At 39.4% G+C, this 20,381-nt stretch overlaps 1 protein-coding gene across 1 annotated transcript; it reads left to right on the forward strand.

Moving 5' to 3' along the window:
- Positions 1 to 548: 548 nt before the first annotated feature.
- Positions 549 to 17,011, forward strand: creb5a (cAMP responsive element binding protein 5a). Its single transcript, XM_072675003.1, has 10 exons — positions 549 to 615; positions 2,003 to 2,096; positions 6,095 to 6,201; positions 8,836 to 9,074; positions 10,038 to 10,113; positions 10,887 to 10,967; positions 12,718 to 13,038; positions 14,428 to 14,646; positions 15,286 to 15,382; positions 16,893 to 17,011. Exons 1-10 carry the CDS (start codon positions 562 to 564, stop codon positions 17,009 to 17,011), a joined length of 1,407 nt encoding a protein of 468 aa, XP_072531104.1. The 5' UTR covers positions 549 to 561.
- Positions 17,012 to 20,381: the final 3,370 nt, after the last annotated feature.

The following is a 20,381-nucleotide window of genomic DNA, read 5'->3' on the forward strand; positions in this document are numbered from 1 at the left end:
CATTCCAGAGAAACACAGCTCTTCCACTGCTCCACAGCTCCTCAATGCTGGGGGGGCTTTATACCCTCTAGCCCACGCCTGGCATTATTAGGCAGCATGGTGCGATAGGGTCATGATGTTGATCTGCTCCAGAGAGTCCTATTCTATTGGCAGTACTTCTTCTCTACAGGGACTAGACAAGCTGTGTGTGTGCATTTGCACATCTGTGTCAGCAATGGGTGCAACTTAAAGTAGCTGAATGTGTTTATTAGAAGGGTCACACAGCACTGAAGTTGAGCAGAGGTCAGGTCAGTTGACGTCTGTGGACGATGACAGTGTACTTATAAACGGACACTCCAACCGTGACAACTACGCCGTCCATCCGCTAAAGGGTCGCTTCAGCTGCCCCTCAGGGCCCTTTCAGAGTCACTGTTACTGACCCTCTTTAACCCCTTACACCCCAGACTTACTAATCGGCTATCAAAGGCAGTACAGCTAGGTACTTCACTACGCCTGTCTCATTGTCTGTGTCTGTGTGTGTGTGTGTGTGTGTGTGTGTGTAGGCTCTTCAGGTTCCCAGTGATGAATGTTGATCAGGACAGGCCGTATGTATGCACTGCTCCCGGATGCACTCAGGTGAGTCACACCTGGTCACCCATGCACACCCACGGTTGCCCCTGGTTACCCCTGCCGGCCCTTGGCTACTGTTGCCTACTGTAGTAGCACAGAAAGCAGGTAGAACCTCAGATGTAGTCTCTGTGATGGACAAGTATATAGTCGCATTCATGTAAAAACCTTGTATCTCCGTTTTTTGACACTATGCATTATGTCAGTTGAAATACGTTACTATTAGGGGTGTAAGACAATATTGACAATATTGATATATCAAGGAGTATCGTGGTATTCTGATCTAAAGTATTGATTATTAGTGAATAGTTCAGACAGGGGTTCATTTAGTGTTGTGTTTAAACCCTGACCTCTAGAGGGCAGTGCTGTACTCTGCCTTTCAGATCCCACTCTTCTGATTGGATAAGAAGTCAAGTGTACTCAGATTTTTATGCAGATGATGGTGTGTTTTTCTAAAATGTGATTAAAAAATTGATCAGATTGTTTATGGTATTGCAATTTATTACAGTAAAGTGAATCATGTAGGCATGTTAGCATATTATATATTATATTTATAATTATATATTCAGAATATGAGCTAAAAGAGTATTTTAGTTAATATTAAGGTCATGTATACTTATGCAAGAATCTAAAATTGACCAATGTTGGGAAACGCAGTGTTGATTGCATGGTATCATAATGTGGCATATTCATAATCTGGCAGTTGTTTTATTGTATCAGAATTTCTTGATGAATGGACCAATAGAAATTACTTGGAATGTAATAACTTCCATTGACTTCCATTGAAAGCTAAGAAGGTTTTTTACTTTGGAATATATATGGTATATATATATATATATATATATATATATATATATATATATATATATATATATAATAATAATTATAATAATAATAATATATATATGGTATATATATATTATTATATATATGGTTACTGCGGTATGCAGTGGTCGGTACCTATCAAAAGAGTGCTCAAAGGAAGGACAGCTGGTGAAGCGGTGACAGGGCCATGGACACATAGCGGTCATTGAGGAGGTCCCACCTCACAACTTACAGAACTTAAAGGTTCTGCAGCTGACGTTTGTCTCATCAGTCTGCAGATACCGCAGCAGGACACCTTCAGAGGTCTTGTGGATGCTTCAAATGGTCCGATCTAGAAGGGGGACCTAATCAATATTAGGCAGGTGGTAGTAATGTAACGGCTGGTCGCTGTACAGGGTTTTGTTGCTATATGCTAACTATGCTTCTTTCTGACATTGATCAGCATATCCTCCACCTCAGACTAGACCCTCCTCCTCCGGCTAGAACACACACATACACACACACACACACACACACACACCTGCATCAACACTACAGCATCTCCTCACACACCTGTGTTTGCTTTCTGCAGCGTTTCCAAAGAGAAGATCACCTGATCATCCACAGACACAAACATGAGATGACCCTCAAGTTTCCCTCCATTAAATGTGACAACACACTGTCAGGTAAGACTGCTCGCCTCCACACACACAGATTACAGTGTACTACATGTCCAAATGCATTCAGCTACTTTAAGCTGCACCCATTGCTGACACAGATGTGCAAATGCACACACACAGCTGGTCTAGTCCCTGTAGGGAAGAAGTACTGCAATAGAATAGGACTCTCTGCAGCAGATCAACATCATGACCCTATTGGCTCCATGCTGCCTAATAATGCCAGGCGTGGGCTAGAGGGGTATAAAGCCCCCCAGCATTGAGGAGCTGTGGAGCAGTGGAGGAACTGTGTTCTCTGGAATGATGGTGGAGGAGCACCATCCAGTACTTTCAGATCAGATGCGTTAGGGATGATGAGGTGGGGTGATCATCATAATCATCCAACATCCTGACCTCACTAATGCTCTTGCTGCTAAATGCAATCAAATCCTCACAGCAATGCTCCTTCTCCAGAATCTAGTAGAAAGTCTTCTTCTCTGGACAGTAGAGACAGTTACTCCAACAGAAGCAGGATCAACTCTTTTAATACCCTTGATTTCAGAAAAACTGCGACTGATCAGGTGTCCCAATACTTTTGTCCATATAGCAGCTGTATTCAAATATGGAAAAAAAAATATTTTTTCGTTGTCCTTCAATTTTCAAAAGTTTTTTTGCAGGAATTAACACCAGTATTATTATTATTATTATTATTATTATTATTAATAATTATAAGGATAATAATTACTTGATTATGGATTTAAGCTTCTCTACAGATAGATCTTCTTAAATGTAGAATTATGCAGTGCTCAGTAGCAAGTTCTTCATAAATCTATTAAGATAATTAAACTGCACGTATTAAATAGTGTTAATTATCTTACAATAACTACAAATAATATAAAAGGTCTACCTTTCACCATAACTATTTTTATTCCAGAGATAATTATGATAAATGATAATATTGTCTTTTTAAGAGCATTTTATGTCACTAATCTGGTGATAATATAATAGCATAATAATGCATTCCCACCCCTTTAAGGAGTAATGAACTTTTCATTAATAAGAATAATCAGATATTAGAATCTTTAATGGTTAAAAACCTAAATAATTCAAATAAACTTAAATAAAAACACACTTTTAAACATAGACAGCCTATTCACATTAAAGGGCTGTCCTCAGCCAGTGAACACAATGACCAATATCAAGGTCAGGAAAATGGTCATATATGGTACGATAAGTCAATAAAGTAATGACCATATCAGATGAAAGGTGGGTAATGATGAAAGTGATGAACTGGACAATGGGTCTGAGAGTGGAGGGGTCGCTGAATCTGAATTACTGTAGAGTTTAAGCTTCATTAGTGAGAGCAGTAACGGGCATTACAGCAGTACAAGCCAATGCACATATGTGTGTATGTGTATGTGTGTGTGTATGTGTGTGTGTGTGTGTGTGTGTGTGTGTGTGTGTATGTGTGTGTGTATGTGTGTGTGTGTGTGTGTGTGTGTGTGTATGTGTATGTGTGTGTATATGTGTGTGTGTGTGTGTGTGAGTGTGTGTGTGTGTGTGTATGTGTGTGTGTGTGTGTGTGTGTGTGTGTCAGGCTCACCATCTCGGTTAATTTCAGATTCAGACGGTGTCTGTTGCCCTGGAAACCCTGTGTCTGACATATGTAAACATCAGCTTGACCTCTGGCCTCTGAGGCCTGTGAGCTTTCAGCACAGCGACAGGAACATTTACATGAAAAACAAAAGGAAGGCTTCACCTCCAACCTCTTGAACCCGGTCCTGTCAGTGATAGCCTGCAGAAACGGGCTGGTTTAGTCTGAGGTGAAATTGCCACAGCGATAAAAGAAACATCAGGTCTGTGTCTGTAACGGTATAGCTCTGAGGAGATCTGAGAAAACACACACAGGAAAAGGACTTTGTGAGTCAGACTCTCGTACCGCGTCTCATGCTCAGGGTCTTAAGCCCTGTTCAGGGGGGATTAGTGCTCTAAGGGGAGGTGGGCTAATGTAATTATTACTAGAGTTAATAGAATTATTTTAGACCCGTCTGAACGCTGCACCAGTCATTTTTACGGACTGCCTTCTCCCGCATCAGTAACGAGTCCTATGCCTTTTACCTTCTGTAAAACAAGCCGTCAAATTAACCTCAGCTTATAAGAACCCCCTGCAAATCCACATGTGGGTACATGTCCCGTTATATCCAGTGGAAAAGGAGGTCTTCATGTTTTTCTCCAGTATGGAGGAGCTTGGGTCGTTCATCTCTGTGATAAACCTCAGTCAAATCCAGAGCCATTAAGGCAAGCCATTGTTAGCATAGCCTTTAGCCTGCATACAGGCCATGAATCTGTAGCCGCTAATGTTCATACTAAAAATGAATTATTGCTATCAGTGGGTTATAAGACCCATCATCATGTTTTTTGGTGGAGGTGACTGGTGGCATTGCGTAAATCGAGTAGCCACTCCCGTCTCAGTCATTATTGCAGAGATTCATATGAATTGATCATAACTTTTTTTTAAACACAGTATTGTTTATAAGATTAATTATTAAGTATTTAACATACAGGCGTCCAAAATCAATTTTGAGATTTTTTTTGTTATATCTCTGAAACCCTCCCTCCACCCCTCTCTACTGCCCTGCTTAAACTGCCTTTTAGGTTAAAACAGTGTATATAACAAACAAATGTGAAGTATATACATGTATATATATATATATATATATATATATATATATATATATATATATATATATATATATAAGATACATATAAGATAATACTTTATTAGTCCAAGAGTGGGGAAATTCTCGGAGTCACAGAAGAAAAGGGATAGCAAGACACTCTTAGATAAATTACCAATATATACACAAAATAAATAATAGAAGTAAAAAAGCAATAACAATAACAATATTATTTACATGTATAAACACTTGTATAAATACTTTATAATAATATTATATTATATTATATTATATTATATTATATTATATTATAATAGTATTATATAATACTTATATATAAGTAAAAATGTAATAGTAAGAGGTCAAAAGAGGTGTGGAAATTTAGGGGGTGTTAATTTCTGATCTTGCAAAATTCTTCTCCATCGCTCTTTTTATGAATCACTGATGCCCCGCTTTCCAAAACCCCAAAGATTGTTATTTCCAAGCTAGACTGCACAACAACATCAGATGCTTCAGTTAAAAATTTATATATGGCTGTCTAGAACATATGTGTCAGATCAGCCGATCATAACATATAAAAAGGCTTAAGATTGTAGTTTTATGTGGCTGTTTGACTCTAAGGGTCGATCTTAATACATTACGAGCCATTAAAGGTCCCCTAGAGTGTCAATCTGTGTGTATCTGGAGATGGTGGAATAGTGAGAGGTCAGTAGATGGAAGTGAGAAACTGTGAAGCTCAAACTCTGCTGCTCCTCCTTCAGAAGAACCTACAGCAGAACCAGAACAGAGCTGGAAAACAGGCCGATTCCAAAACCCCCAAACTGTTACATCACAGTCCTGACTCGTTATAATTACACCCCAAACATTTACATAAACTCCGCCCACTAGAGGAAACTCTAGTCAGAGCTGGAGAGGCTGTAAAATGCGACGGCGTCTTCAGGAGAATATGGTGGTGTTGATACTGGAGAGCAGCTCATCACCTCCAGACTGGTCCTGTGTCCCCAAAAGAGTAGAAGCAGAATAACAGGGTGGTAAACAGGCTTGTTAAACCATATTTGCACTTTTCTCACCCCAAACAAACTCACACACTCACTATTAATCCATTAATCAAACAATTAAAATATGCCATACATGCAGAGCAGAGAGTGTTACGGGCCGTGCTTAAGGGCCCACCAGTGGCAGCTTGCTGAGCCCGGGTATTGAACCCACAACCCTGTCATCAACAGCCTGGAGCTCTAACCTCTGAGCCAGCACTGCCCCATCATGTGATTCCCTGTCTCTGCACTGTGTGTCTACTCCCTCTGTATCTCTCGCTTCATCATACCTAAACCTCTGTGTGTTAATGTGTAGATCAGACGCCGACTCCAACGCGCTTTCTGAGGAACTGTGAGGAGGTCGGACTCTTCAGTGATCTGGAGCTGGATCAAGCAGAGGAAGAGGATGAAGACGACAAGCAGGTGAGAAAAACTGCAACATTAGTACAGTGGACTAAAACACTGCCACTGTGATCTGAGGATGGCGGGGTCGAATCCCGGGTCGTGCTGCTTGCCATCAGCAGCCGGACTCAGAGTGAGCACAACTGGCCTGGCTCTCTCAGGGGTGGGCTGATGGCACCTCCTTCCCACATCCCTCCTAGTGTGATGTTGGTCAGCACTGGCGTCTGTGAGCTGTTGGATCGGCGCTGGAGAGCCGAGCTTTTCTCCGGCTGGGTAGTGCTGGCTGTGTAGCGATGCGGCATCAGTGGCAGTTGGAAAAGAGGTGGCGATGGCTTCGCATGTGTAGCGCCTGTGCTAGCCTTCACCCTGTGAGTGTTGGAGGTATTGCTAGTAATGGGTGGGTTCCCATTAAAGGGGACTGGGTAATTGGCCTAATAAAATTGTGTAAAATTATTTTTTTTTCTTTTTAAAAACACCAAGAAAAAACTTTCAGAAAAAAGCAAATAATGAAAAATTCCTTCTAAAACCCTAAAGCATGTTTTGCTGTTATATCTTAAGAAACTATAAAAAAAACTATTAAAACTATTAAAAACATTTTAAAAACATTTAAAAAATGAATAAAAATATTTTATTCATTTAAGTAATTGTAGAGCATTTCTATTTGTCCATTCATCATGAAATTCTATAAACAGAAGTATTTAATGTGCTACTACATTTATACACATCTTTTTTAAATTTAAAATCTATTAAATTCAGTAAATAAACAGTAATGATGCTTTAGATTGAGTCTTTGTAGAGGATCTGACTTATTTACACTCACATCAAATATACATTTGACCAGGAGTGCACAAATGGTTTTGTCAAAATAAGTTATAATATTCATAAATAATATTCATAAATAAGCTGCTGTACTACATATAGCACTGTAACCAAAATCCCATAGGCTATCATATTCTGCTTTTCAGACTAGTTCTGAGACTGTATGTGTGTGAGACAATGAAAAGGAGCTGACAGGTTAAGATTGGTTAACTGGAGCCAGTAAGGTTCACCCTAACCCTCCTACAGACGGTAGACAGTAGGTAATCACTGGAAATCCCATTTACTTACTGTGAAACTCAGATGCTGCTAAAATGAGTTTACACTTCCTGTCATTATGAATTACCAGAAAAGTTGCACCCGGCAGAGAGAGCTGACTCTTAACTCTCTGTGTATCGATTTGACTGGAGGGCTGCATACAGCGCACTACCGTGCATACAGTTACTAATATAAATGTAATGTCATACGTTCTTATTACATATGTCATTATTTTTATTATTATCATTATTATTATTATTATTATTAAGCTCTATCAGAATTTCAGGATGGATGGACCAATAGAAATGCTCCAAAATGACTCGGAGTAAAATCTTTTTACATTGACTTCTATTGAAGTTCAGAAGGTTTTTTTTTAATCAAATAAAATCAAATCAAATCACTTTTATTGTCACGTCACATTACACAGGTGTAAAGGTGAGTGAAAACGAGGGTGTGTATACACACACTATACACACACTATACATACACTATACACACTCTATACATACACTATACACACGCTATACACACACTATACATACACTATACATACACTATACACACTCTATACACACTATACACACACTATACATACACTATACACACACTATACACACTCTATACATACACTATACACACTCTATACATACACTATACACACTCTATACACACACTATACACACTCTATACACACACTATACACACACTATACACACTATACACACTCTATACACACTATACACACACTATACATACACTATACACACTCTATACATACACTATACACACTCTATACATACACTATACACACTCTATACACACACTATACACACTCTATACATACACTATACACACTCTATACATACACTATACACACTCTATACACACACTATACACACTCTATACATACACTATACACACTCTATACATACACTATACACACTCTATACACACACTATACACACTTTATACATACACTATACACACTCTATACATACACTATACACACTCTATACACACACTATACACACTCTATACACACTATACACACTCTATACACACTATACACACACTATACATACACTATACACACTCTATACATACACTATACACACTCTATACACACTCTATACACACGCTATACACACACTATACACACACTATACACACTCTATACACACTATACACACTCTATACACACACTATACACACACTATACACACACTATACACACTCTCTATTTACAACACTGCACTTGTTTAAAGCAGTTTAATATACAGGTTTAATTTAATCTGAATATTTACGATATATTTTTTACAAAAGGCACTGGATGGGTGTGAGTTCAGGTGTAGTTTGGGTGGGTGCAGTGTGTGACTGTGCGTAGGGTTTCCAGCAGTAAGTGCAGGGTGCAGTAAGTGTGTGTGTATGTGGAGGAGGTGTGATGATCCACAGTTCACAAGCTATTGTTCATTCAGCAGCCTGATTTCTTCTCCTGTAAAGCTGTAATTTGGAGAGACAAGGTTTTTTCCATGTACAGTATACAGTTAAGTATTTTTTACAATGGCAGTCATTTTCTTCCAGAGCTTTGAAGGGCAGCGCTCGTCAGTTTCCAGCCAGACTCACCATGAGGGTCAGAGGCAGCATCCTCAGTTCCAGCCCCATCAGCCCCATCAGCCCCATCAGCTCTCCCATCAGCCCCAGCAGCAGCCGCAGTGCTCCCTGGCTCAGCTCCATGAGAGCCATCTCCACACACACACCTCTCAGTCTGCATCTCAGTGCTCCGCGACACGGCACACAACCCACAGCACCACTAACACACAGTGAGTACGGCTGCACTATCCTGTCAACACAAACCTGAGAGAAAATAAAGGAGTAAATCATCCAAACTTTAATACAAACATTTCCCGAACATTTCAGACACAATCTTTATTTATTTACTGAATTTAACAAAATTCATAAACATAGAAAATAAACAGAAGTGTTTAATGTGCCGCTACGTTTGCACACATTTATTTTTTATTTCTAATAAATTCAGTATATAAACAGTAATGATGCTTTAGATTGAGCAGAAGTGTCTCTGTAGAGGATCTGACTTATTTACACTCACATTAAATATACATGTCATTAGACCAGGAGTGCACAAATGGTTTTGTCAAAATAAGTTATAAAATTTTATAATATTAAAATATCATATATTTGGGTGCATTATGAGTTGTTTGCAGCACTTTTGTTTTTACTTATTCTCTATATATGTACTTTTTTGTATGTATTTTTAAAAATTGTTTTCTCAGTATTTGATGTAATAATAATAATAATAATAATAATAATAAGATATATTCTGGAATTTTTTACTAAGTAAATAAACAGTAAAGATGCTTTAGAATGAGCAGAAGTTTCTCTGTATCTTAATATTTTTTTGTTGTGGCTTTAGGAGTTCACATTAACAGGGATTGATTAATTGGCCTAATAAATATGGTAAAAAAAAATTATATAATGATAAATATTTTTTTAACACCAAGAAAAAAACAGAAACATTAAATAAATGAATAAAATAAAATAAAATAAAATAAAAAATAATATTTAGATATATTCTATAAATGTTTACTTATTTTGCAGAAGTAATCATTTTTACTGATTTTCTCTGAATTATTTTACCAACCTATTTTATTAAAATTATTATTGTTTCTAATTCTGACTAATAATGTCAAAATATAAAAAAAAACTTATAACAAGACACTAATTTTACTTTCCTAACGTCTCTCTGTGTGTCTGACTGACTCCAGGTCAGCGCCCAGCTGTCTGCACAGCCAACAGAGGCTCCCCACAGCCTGTGCTATGCAGGGGACCTCTACTATGCATGTGAGTATGATCACACACACACACACACACACACACACACTATATGTCCAAATGTTTGTGGACACCCATTGCTGACACAGATGTGCAAATGCACACATGTAGAGAAGAAGAAGTACTGCCAATAGAATAGGACTCTCTGGAGCAGATCAACATCATGACCCTATTGGCTCCATGCTGCCTAATAATACCAGGCGTGGGCTAGAGGGGTATAAAGCCCCCCAGCATTGAGGAGCTGTGGAGCAGTGGAACTGTGGATGAGTTGGGGATGGTGAGGTGGGTGGTGATCATCATCATCCAACATCCTGACCTCACTAACACTCTTGTCGCTGAATGCAATCAAATCCTCACAGCAATGCCCCTCCAAAATCTAGTAGAAAGTCTCATTCTCTGGACAGTAGAGACAGTTACTCCAACAGAAGCAGGATCAGCTCTTTTAATACCCTTGATTTCAGAAGAAACTATGAATGAGCGGGTGTCCCAATACTTTTGTCCATATCATATGCACAATTATTATTATTGTTATAACAAACAGGGGCATTATATTGACATTCTGTGAACTTCGTCCGTACATATAAATATATATTAAGGTCATTTTATGTTACTGTATGTTTTGTTTTTGTTGATTTAATTATTTTACTGTATTATTATCTTCTATATTCCGTCCTCATGATCTTGTCTCACGTGCAAGCAGACAGTTATCAAGGCATGCAAGAACTGCTGTAAATGCAGCTGTGAGTGTTAACTGTGCTCCTTCTGCTCTGGTGTGACGACAGATGAACACACAGTTAAGTATGGACACCAACCTCATTGGAATGCCAGGCCCCGCCCATCCAGGATCATGCCCCTCCCTCCAGGTAGGGCGTCTTACATGTCACCTTTATCCTCTTCATTTTCACAGAGTTGTGATTTGTCGCTATAGTAACCACAGAGTCAGACAGGGAGTGTGAAGGTGTTCACACAGCTTCACTGCACCCTCACACACACTCTTCCTCGCGCGCACACACACACACACACAAACACACACACAGTTTCTGACTCTCTGAGTGAAGAAAGGAGCAGATTAGGTTTCAAAGCCCAGGTCCTGACCCGGTGGTGACCTCACTAACTTTGTCAAAGATGCCTTTGTGGTTGTGTGTATGGGTTGTGTCTGTGCATGCGTGTGCTGGCATGCCTGTCTGGCCTAACTACCAAGAGACAAAACACATGAAAGCATAAACAGGCCTTTTATATATATTTATATATATTTATATACATATATATACTGATCAGCCATAACAATAGCACCCCCTGCCTAATTCTGAGCAGATCTCCCTCGTGCCGCCACAACAGATCTAACCATTGGAGGCATGAACTCCACAAGACCTCTGAAGGTGTCCTGCTGTGGTCTCTGGCACCAAGAGACCTGCCTGCTGATGTTCTGGAGATGTTCTGACCCAGTCATTATCTAGAACATCACAGTCTGGTTCTTGTCAAAGTGTCTCAGATTCTTACGCTTCTACTGCTTCATCACCTTCATCATCTTCAAGAACTGACTGTTCACTCGCTGCCTAATATGTAGATCCACCCCTCGACAGACAGGAGACACTGGATCCAGATCAGCAGTGTTCTTCTTCTACTCCAGCTGCAGTGGTTTTAATGTTATGGCTGATTGGTGTATGTATATGTATGTGTATTAAACAGAAATATACAGTACAGAATTACTGTGCAATATGGTCAGTGTATATATAGTTGATGTGAGGCAAAAACCTTGTATCTTCATAATGTGAATCTGGGAATTGTTCTTTATATTATATCAGAATTTCAGGATGAACAGACCAATAGAAACGCTCCAAAATGACCTGGAGTAAAATCTTTTTACCCTGACTTTGAATTGAACTCAACAATATATGCACAATTTGGACGAAAGTATTGGGACACCTACAGGACCTTTTATGTCATCCTGTTCTAACACCATAGTCATTATTAATCTGGAGCTGGTCCCCCTTTGCTCTAAGCTCTACCAGCAGCAGCAGGAGGTCTGGAGCTCTGCTGCAGTTACTGAGTCAGTTGGAGGCTTTTCTGCACTCTGCTCTGAGCTCAGCACTCGGCCCTGACACCGCTCTGTAACTTTACGTGGTCTGACAGACACTCGGTGGACACTGAGCTGCTCTCTGTGAGCTGTTCCTCCTAAACTCTTCCACTGTTCAATAATAACACCACTCACAGCTGATGGAGGAAGATCTAGGACGGAGGAGATTTCACCAGCTGACTTGTAGTTGGTGCAGCGGTGTCTCCTATTACATACAGAACCACGCTGGAGTTCAGTGAGCTCTTCAGAACCTCCCGTTCTTTCACTGATGTGTGGAAGAAAGGCAGACTGCAGGGCTAGAGGCTGGAGTTTATACACCTGTGCTGATGAGACTGAATCAAACACCTGAATTTGATGATTAGAAGGTGTCTCAAAACTTTTGTCCACATAGTGTATGTATATATTGGACATTGTCCAGTAATTTTGCATAAATGTTGTAAATCTTTGGGGTCTAACCTCTCAGTGGAATCACTGACCTGTAAAGAGATGAATACCTGCTGACAGATACGGCCTTGTTCCCTCACCCAATCCCTCAGAGGTCAAAGGTCATGCCAAGCCAGTCACACCCCGCAGTATCCAATGGGAACCAGAACCCTGTGGGTCACATGATGGGGATGGTGTCATCACAACAGCACAGGAGAGCAGGGCTACCACCACTGACACACCTGCCAGCACCGCCTCACCACACTTACCAGCAGCACTGCCACAGCCAATCACAGCAAAGACACGTCCACCGACAGCAAAGTCAGGAGCAGCCACCTCACAGCTGTGCCCACCACTCTCCCCCTGCACACCTGCACCCAGGCCCCGCCCATCTGACTGCCACTCACCTGACACATCAGCCGATACCTGCACAGGTAGACGTTCAGCCTCAGTGCACATGCTTCTCTACCTTCAGATGCTGCTTCTGGAGCTCTCAGCTGTCCAGGAGAGGGCGCTCAAAGCAGGATCTGTATTTACAACAGCAGAGTAAAAATGAATTACACTCCACAACTGTTGGGGGAGCCCCGGAGCAAAAAATACCAATTCTAGCATAGAACAATGTAATAGTGCAGTCTGCAGTCACTGCAGCTACTGCTGGGGACACTGGTCATAAAGGACCATCAAGTGGCTAGCTGTGCCAACCCACCATTCAGACAGGCTGTTTACCCTTATTTACAGCCCCTCAGAGCAGGACAGGGTGCCTCCAGGACCAAGGTTCGAGAAACACAGCACCCTGTCCTGCACACAGGGCTGGCCCAAGCCTTCATGGGGCCCTATGCAGATTTTAATTTGCCCCCCCCCCCACCCCCACCTCAGCACCAGATGCTTCATCATTCCATAGGGAGAGAGATATTGCGCAATGCGCTGAAGCACCAGGACCTTTATCCACCACCAAGGCGGCGCATATCTGCATTTGCCCAACAGTGGCAGCAGCCAATAGCAGGAATCAATTAACCTAGTATGGTGAGCCGACTATAAAAATAAATTCATATAAAAATCACTTTTACCTGTGAAATACCAGAAAAAATGTAGATAAATGATTTGAATATAGTAAAGATTACATAAGATTTTATTTATATATAATGCGCTGAATATATGTAGCTCCAGAACAAATGAAGGGACCACCCTACATAATCAATTTCTCTGGTTTTACTGGACAACATTTAATAATAAAAATAAAAAAAATAACTAATTAGGGCATTTATTTATTTGCAGAAATGACAACTGCTCAAATAATGCAAAGACATTCTTATAATAATTATAATTGCAATTATAATAAGTTATTATTATAATATTAATATATTATTATTAAGATATAAACACTAATATTTGCTTATATTTGAACTTTGAGAGCATTCATAAATCACTATGGTGAAATAACCTCGACAGCCAATCACAGCTCTCATGTCCTGGCAAGCTCTCCACTATTCTTTTACATTGCTGTTGGGACCTTATGCCATTCATAGTCTGTAAATTCAGCTAATTCAGCTTTGTTTGATGAAATACCTGGAATAAAAAAAAATATAATATATATATATATATATATATATATATATATATATATATATATATATATAATAAAGATATATAGATACTTATAAATCTTTAAGTAACATATTTAATGAGCTTTTTCTTTTGCCCACAACACGTTCAATGTATTTTAGTAATGATGTGCAGAATTATAGAATATTTAAATAATATGTTAATAAGAGCTAATCTAATCATAATTACTAAAGCCTTGTTTATAAATGACTTTTTTCCAGATGTCTCCCATTCCCAAAAGCTCCTGCTCCGAGTCTCCTCCGCAGACGAGTGGAGGGAGACGCAGACGGACGGCAGACGATGACCCAGACGAGCGCAGGAGGAAGTTTCTGGAAAGGAACAGGGCGGCAGCCTCGCGCTGCAGACAGAAGAGGAAAGTCTGGGTGTCGTCTCTGGAGAAGAAGGCCGAGGAGCTCACACACACGAACCTGCAGCTACAGGTGGCCTCACACACTGAACCGACACACTTCACATAGTCAGGATGTTTGATTATAGATACATTGCATGTCCAAATGTTTGTGGACACCCCATCTTATGAATGCTTTCAGTTACTTTAGGCTGCACCCATTGCTGATGTGCAAATACACACACACAGCTGGTCTAGTCCCTGTAGAGAAGTACTGCCAATAGAATAGGACCTTCTGGAGCAGATCAACATCATGACCCTATTGACACCATGTCTCCTAATAATGCCAGGCGTGGGCTAGAGGGGTATAAAGCCCCCCAGCATTGAGGAGCTGTGGAGCAGTGGAAGAGCTGTGTTCTCTGGAATGATGGTGGTGGAGCTCCACCCAGTACTTTTGGGAGTTGGGGATGATGAGGTGGGGTGGAGATCATCATCATCCAACATCCTGACCTCACTAACGCTTCTGTCGCTGAATGCAATCAAATCCTCACAGCAATGCTCCTCCTCCAAAATATAGTAGAAAGTCTTCTTCTCTGCATAGTAGAGACAGTTACTCCAACAGAAGCAGGAGAAACTTGATTTCAGAACAAACAATGAATGAGCAGGTGTCCCAATACTTTTGTCATTGTCCATAAAGGTATGGATTTTATATTGATTATTTGTGTTGTTACAGAATGAAGTGACATTGCTCAGGTCAGAGGTCACTCAGCTAAAGCAGATTCTGCTGGCCCATAAAGACTGCCCCGTCACGACCAGACAGGAATCACAGGGTGAGTCAAACTAACACACACACACACACACACACTAATCACAATCATAATCATATTATTATTATTATTATTAGTAGTAGTAGTATTAACAATAATAGCAATAATAATAATAATAATAATAAATACTAATAATAATAATAATAATGTCTGAAATCATAAAGACGTAACTGTATTCTGGAGAAATATGCAATTCAATGAAAATTAATATACAGCAATTACTGATTTACAATGATAATTGCCTTGAGATTTGATCACTTAAAATATGAGATATTCTAAATATTCTATAATGCTTATTACAGGGGATGCACAAAAATATCATAACCATTGTCCAGATATATATGTATACCATGAATATATAATATTATATAATGAATATAATAAATGTTATTGAAATTTTGAATTTAGTTTGATCAACATTTCAATATTCTATGTATGTATTGAACTTCAAAAGATGGCCAGATGACACAGAGCCCCGCCCTAAACAATGATGTGTTCTATTAATTTTACTGCACTCATAACTCTACAGATATACAGTTTATTAGATACACTGTACTAATCCTGGGTGGGGCCTCCGTTCTCCAAAACAGCCTCAGTTCCACATGGCCTGGATTCCACAGGATGTTAGAATCACTCCTTCTGAGATTCTGGTCCATGTTGACATGATTGACCCAAGTTGTTTTTCTGTCAGCCAAGAACAGAAAGCTGAGGCTGCAGTGACTCAGCACAGACTCACCAGCACTGGCCAGCTGCAGACTGGTGGTAGGGTCAGAATTTGGCACCAACAGCATGAATCCATTGATCCAGCCTGTCTTGTGTGAACAGCCCAGGCTGGTGGAGGTGGTGTAAAGGTGGTGTAATGGTGTGGGGATGGTTTTCTCGGCACGCTTTGGGCCGTTAACACCAAACAATCATGGCTTTGAACGATTGAAGGCCACAGACCGTTTGAGTGAGTATTGTTCCTGACCAGGTGCATCCCTTCATGACCACAGTCTTCTAAAGGCTGCTTCCACCATGAGGTTGCATCACCTCACATTCTCAAACTGGTTTCATGAACATGAGAATGAGTCTAGTGTTCTTCAGTGCTGGTTCTTCTCAGATCTGACCCAGCAGGACCGGAGATTCAGAGCTTTAAAGTGCTCCTGGAAGATCTGCAGGAGTGATGTAATCATCTATTGGTTGATGTGGTGCAACAGAAAACACCACTACCTGCCACTGAGCTGCCACATCACGTGGGAGACTGGGGTTCAATTCCTAGTCTGAATGACTGTGGGTGCTGTGTTACACCATTATGAGTCCTTGGGCAAATATGTGTAACCTTGTAAGTCGCTCTGGATAAAAGAGCGATAAAAGCGTCAGATAAATGCCATAAATAAATAAAAATAATAAATCATCTCAACATGAAGCCGAATCTCAAAGGAACGTGTCCAAAATCTTATAGAATTCCTGACATGAACAATAAGTACTTTATTAAGTAAACTACTGATCTGATATTCCCTGTGTTCACCTGCAGGAGGCAGTCCAACACGAAGCCCCATCCAGACACATGGTGTCCAACACAACAGCATCTCAACGTCCAGTATCACAGCAGGACACACCCATCTCACCACGCCCTCACACTCTGCGAGCTAAATGCTGCTCCAGTGTGCACCTTCTGTCCCTCTTTAAGCCATCAGTGGGTTTTCTCAAAGGGCTCAGGACAGACGTTTCAGTCCAACCAAGCAGGCGTGACTGTAGTTCATGCTAATGTAGCTCATGCTAATGTAGCTCACGCTACCGAACTCCATCAGTTTCATTCATCTCCTCTAAGAATGTCGTGTGTTGTGTTCAAAAAGAGAACAGAGAGGAAACTCCACTGCTTTTCCACCTAACACCTCTTTGCCGAACCTGTGGCATGCAGTCAGTCGTGGGTCATTGCTGAAGCAACTGACCGCTGGCGTCTATGACTATGACTGATTATGATCATCGTCTATATCAGCTTCCCATATTTGAGTTGATTGTTTGGAATGGCAGATTAGGGTTATTGCAATTATTTTCATCCATCACATCGCTAATTGGCTTCAGTTGTTGGCGTGGTTTCAGTTATGGGTGAATATGGGTCCACTGCAACTGTTTACTGACTTCCGTTGAAAGTTTGTATTCAGCCCATTAACTTCTTATAAGTGTGTTTTGAGTTGGTTAGCATGGCTGATTATAGACCACCACAACAGCCCACTGGCTTCTATTGTAAGTGTGTGTGAGCTGATTGGTTAGTATGGCTGTGGTTATGGTCTATATCAGCTTTCTATTGGCTTCTACTCTAAGCCTATTTGAGTTGATTGGTTGATTTGGCAGATTAAGGTTATTGCAGCTGCCCATTGCTTTGTACTGTAGGTGTGTGTTTTGAGTTAGCATGGCTGATTATGGTCTATATGAACTGCCTATTGACTTCTATTGTCAGTGTGTTTCCAGTATGGCTGATTGTCATCCATCGCAGCTGCTAATTGGATTCAGTTGTAGGTGTGATTTGAGTTATGGCTGATTATGGTCCAATGCAATTGCCCATTGGCTTCTATTGTAAGCATGTGTTGAGTTGCTTAGTGTGGCTAATTATAGCCTAAAGCAACTGCCCACTGGCGTCCATTCATAGTGTGTGTTGAGTTGGTTAGTATGGCTGATTATAGACCACCGCAACTGCCCACATGCTTCTGTTGTAAGTGTGTGTGAGCTGATTGGTTAATGTGGCTGATTATGGTCCACTACAACTGCCCACAGGCTTCTATTACATGTATGACTGATTATGGTTCAATGCAACTGTCCATTGGCTTCTATTGTACTGTTTTGAGTTGGTTGGTTAGTGTAGCTGATTATGGTCTATATCAACTGCCCATTGACTTCTATTGTAAGTGTGTGTTGAGTGTTTTGTTAGTATGACCAAAACTGCCCACTGGTTTCTAATGTAAATGTGTGCTTTGAGTTTGTATGGCTGATTCTAGACCACAGGTGTGTGTTATGTATGACTCACTGGCTTGGAAGTGTTTGGCCGAGCATGGTTCATCGCAGCTGCCCAGTGTCTTCTATGACCCGTGGCTTTGAGCAGTGTCTAATATAACTGACTGATAGATGTCAGGTGGAAAAGCGCTGGAGTATTCCCTTAACATCAGTCAGGGCCTGACAGATAAGACCTAGCCTAGTGGTCAGGGGCGGGGAATCTCAGGTGTTTAACTGAGGGACGTGAACAGCAGGACATTGGATCCCTCCACACTGTGCCAGTCGTGAGTAAACCTACTGGAAAAGTCAACACACATCAGCGTCTATGACAATTCTCAGCCCAGCAGTATTTCCTCAGGGACGTTCACTATGTGTGTGTTTCCTTCTTTCTGCCACTGTAGTTGTGTCTGAGTGTGAGCGGCTGAAGCGTCTGAGGAGAACATGAGTAGAAAGAAAGGCTTCATCGTGGATCAGGGGAGTGTACCATACTGTAAATATAGACAGACTGGTTGCTATTGCTTTGGACTGCAACTGCACCTTTAGCTATTTAGCTGCGCCTTTGTCCTCATGGGACATCAGTGAATTAGTCAGGTATCACATCACATGTGGAGATATGCTGCACCATCCCGAGACCACTTCACTAGAGCAGTGTATTAACATGAGCTTATTCAGGCATTCAGGCGTTGACGCCCACATTTCAGACTAATATGATCTCCAGCATTCTTCCATGTGAGCACAGCAGGGTTAGACAGAGGGATACCTGTTAAACAGTGTATAACCAACCAATGAATGGTTGAGAAGGTAAGAGATCCATTAAACTGCTGTTTCCCTTTAATGCAAATCTTTGCCTGTCCTACAGTGCACCACGAAATGTGAGAGACTATCACTCAGCCTAAATGTTCAGGCTGGAAGACAGAGTTTTCCATGTACAGTTTTTGAGATGAAAATCCATATTTCTTTATTTTTGTACCAACTAACAAATTTTATTGCTATTTCTAATTAAAAATCTTGCTCTACATCCAATTTGTCTCTTTACTTGTGCAAATGTTTGATTGCTTAACACATAAGCAGCTTTACCCCTGACCAAAAGACACTTTATAAATCTAAAATGATTTATTTTTTAAAATCTTGCTTTAAAATTACAAAATAGTTGTTTCTATTATTCTAAAATGTATAAGTAGTACATTGTTATGGTATATTTGTATATTATTGTAAGGCTTTTATATTATTTTAACATTTAAAATGAATTGTTTCTGTCCTCTTAGTATCTAAAAATAGTATATTGCACCATTTTTGTATATTCTTATAAAGTTTTATTTTATTACGTTAACATTTAAAATATGTTGTTTCTATTATTTTATAATCTAAAATGACTTTTTTTTAATGTACAATTTATTGTAAACCTAAAATGTAGATCTAAATGTAGTAGATTTTTACTATTTTTGTGGTTATTATTATAAGGCTTTTATCATTTTTATTAAAAAGTAAAGTTATTTGTATATTATGTTAGAATCTAAAATTGCTTTTCTATTATTTAAAAATTCTAAATCATAAACATTAGATCTAAAAGTAGTATTTTACTATTTTGTGGTTTTATTATAAAGCTTTTATATTACTAAAAAAAATTAAAATGTGTTTCTATTATTTTAAAATCTAAAATGACTTTTCTATTATTAAAAAAATAATTAGTTCTAAATCTAAAATGAGATCTAAATGTAGTATGTTAGAATTTTTATTATTATAAAGTTTTTAATTATTTTAACATTTAAAATGAATTAAGAATGCATTTCTATTATGTTAGAATCTAAAACCAGTATATATTTCACCATTTTTTCATATTATTATAAATGTTTCTATTATTTTAAAATCTAAAATGACTTTTCTATTATTTTTAAATGTAAAATTAGATCTAAATGTAGTATATTTTACAAATAAAGTTTTATGTTATTATAATTTATAATATATTTTGTTGTTAAAATCTAAAATCAGTTATAAATATTGATATTAATTTTACATCTAAAATTAGTGTATA

This window comes from Salminus brasiliensis, chromosome 3, assembly GCF_030463535.1.
Source record: "Salminus brasiliensis chromosome 3, fSalBra1.hap2, whole genome shotgun sequence".
Lineage (NCBI taxonomy): Eukaryota > Metazoa > Chordata > Actinopteri > Characiformes > Bryconidae > Salminus > Salminus brasiliensis.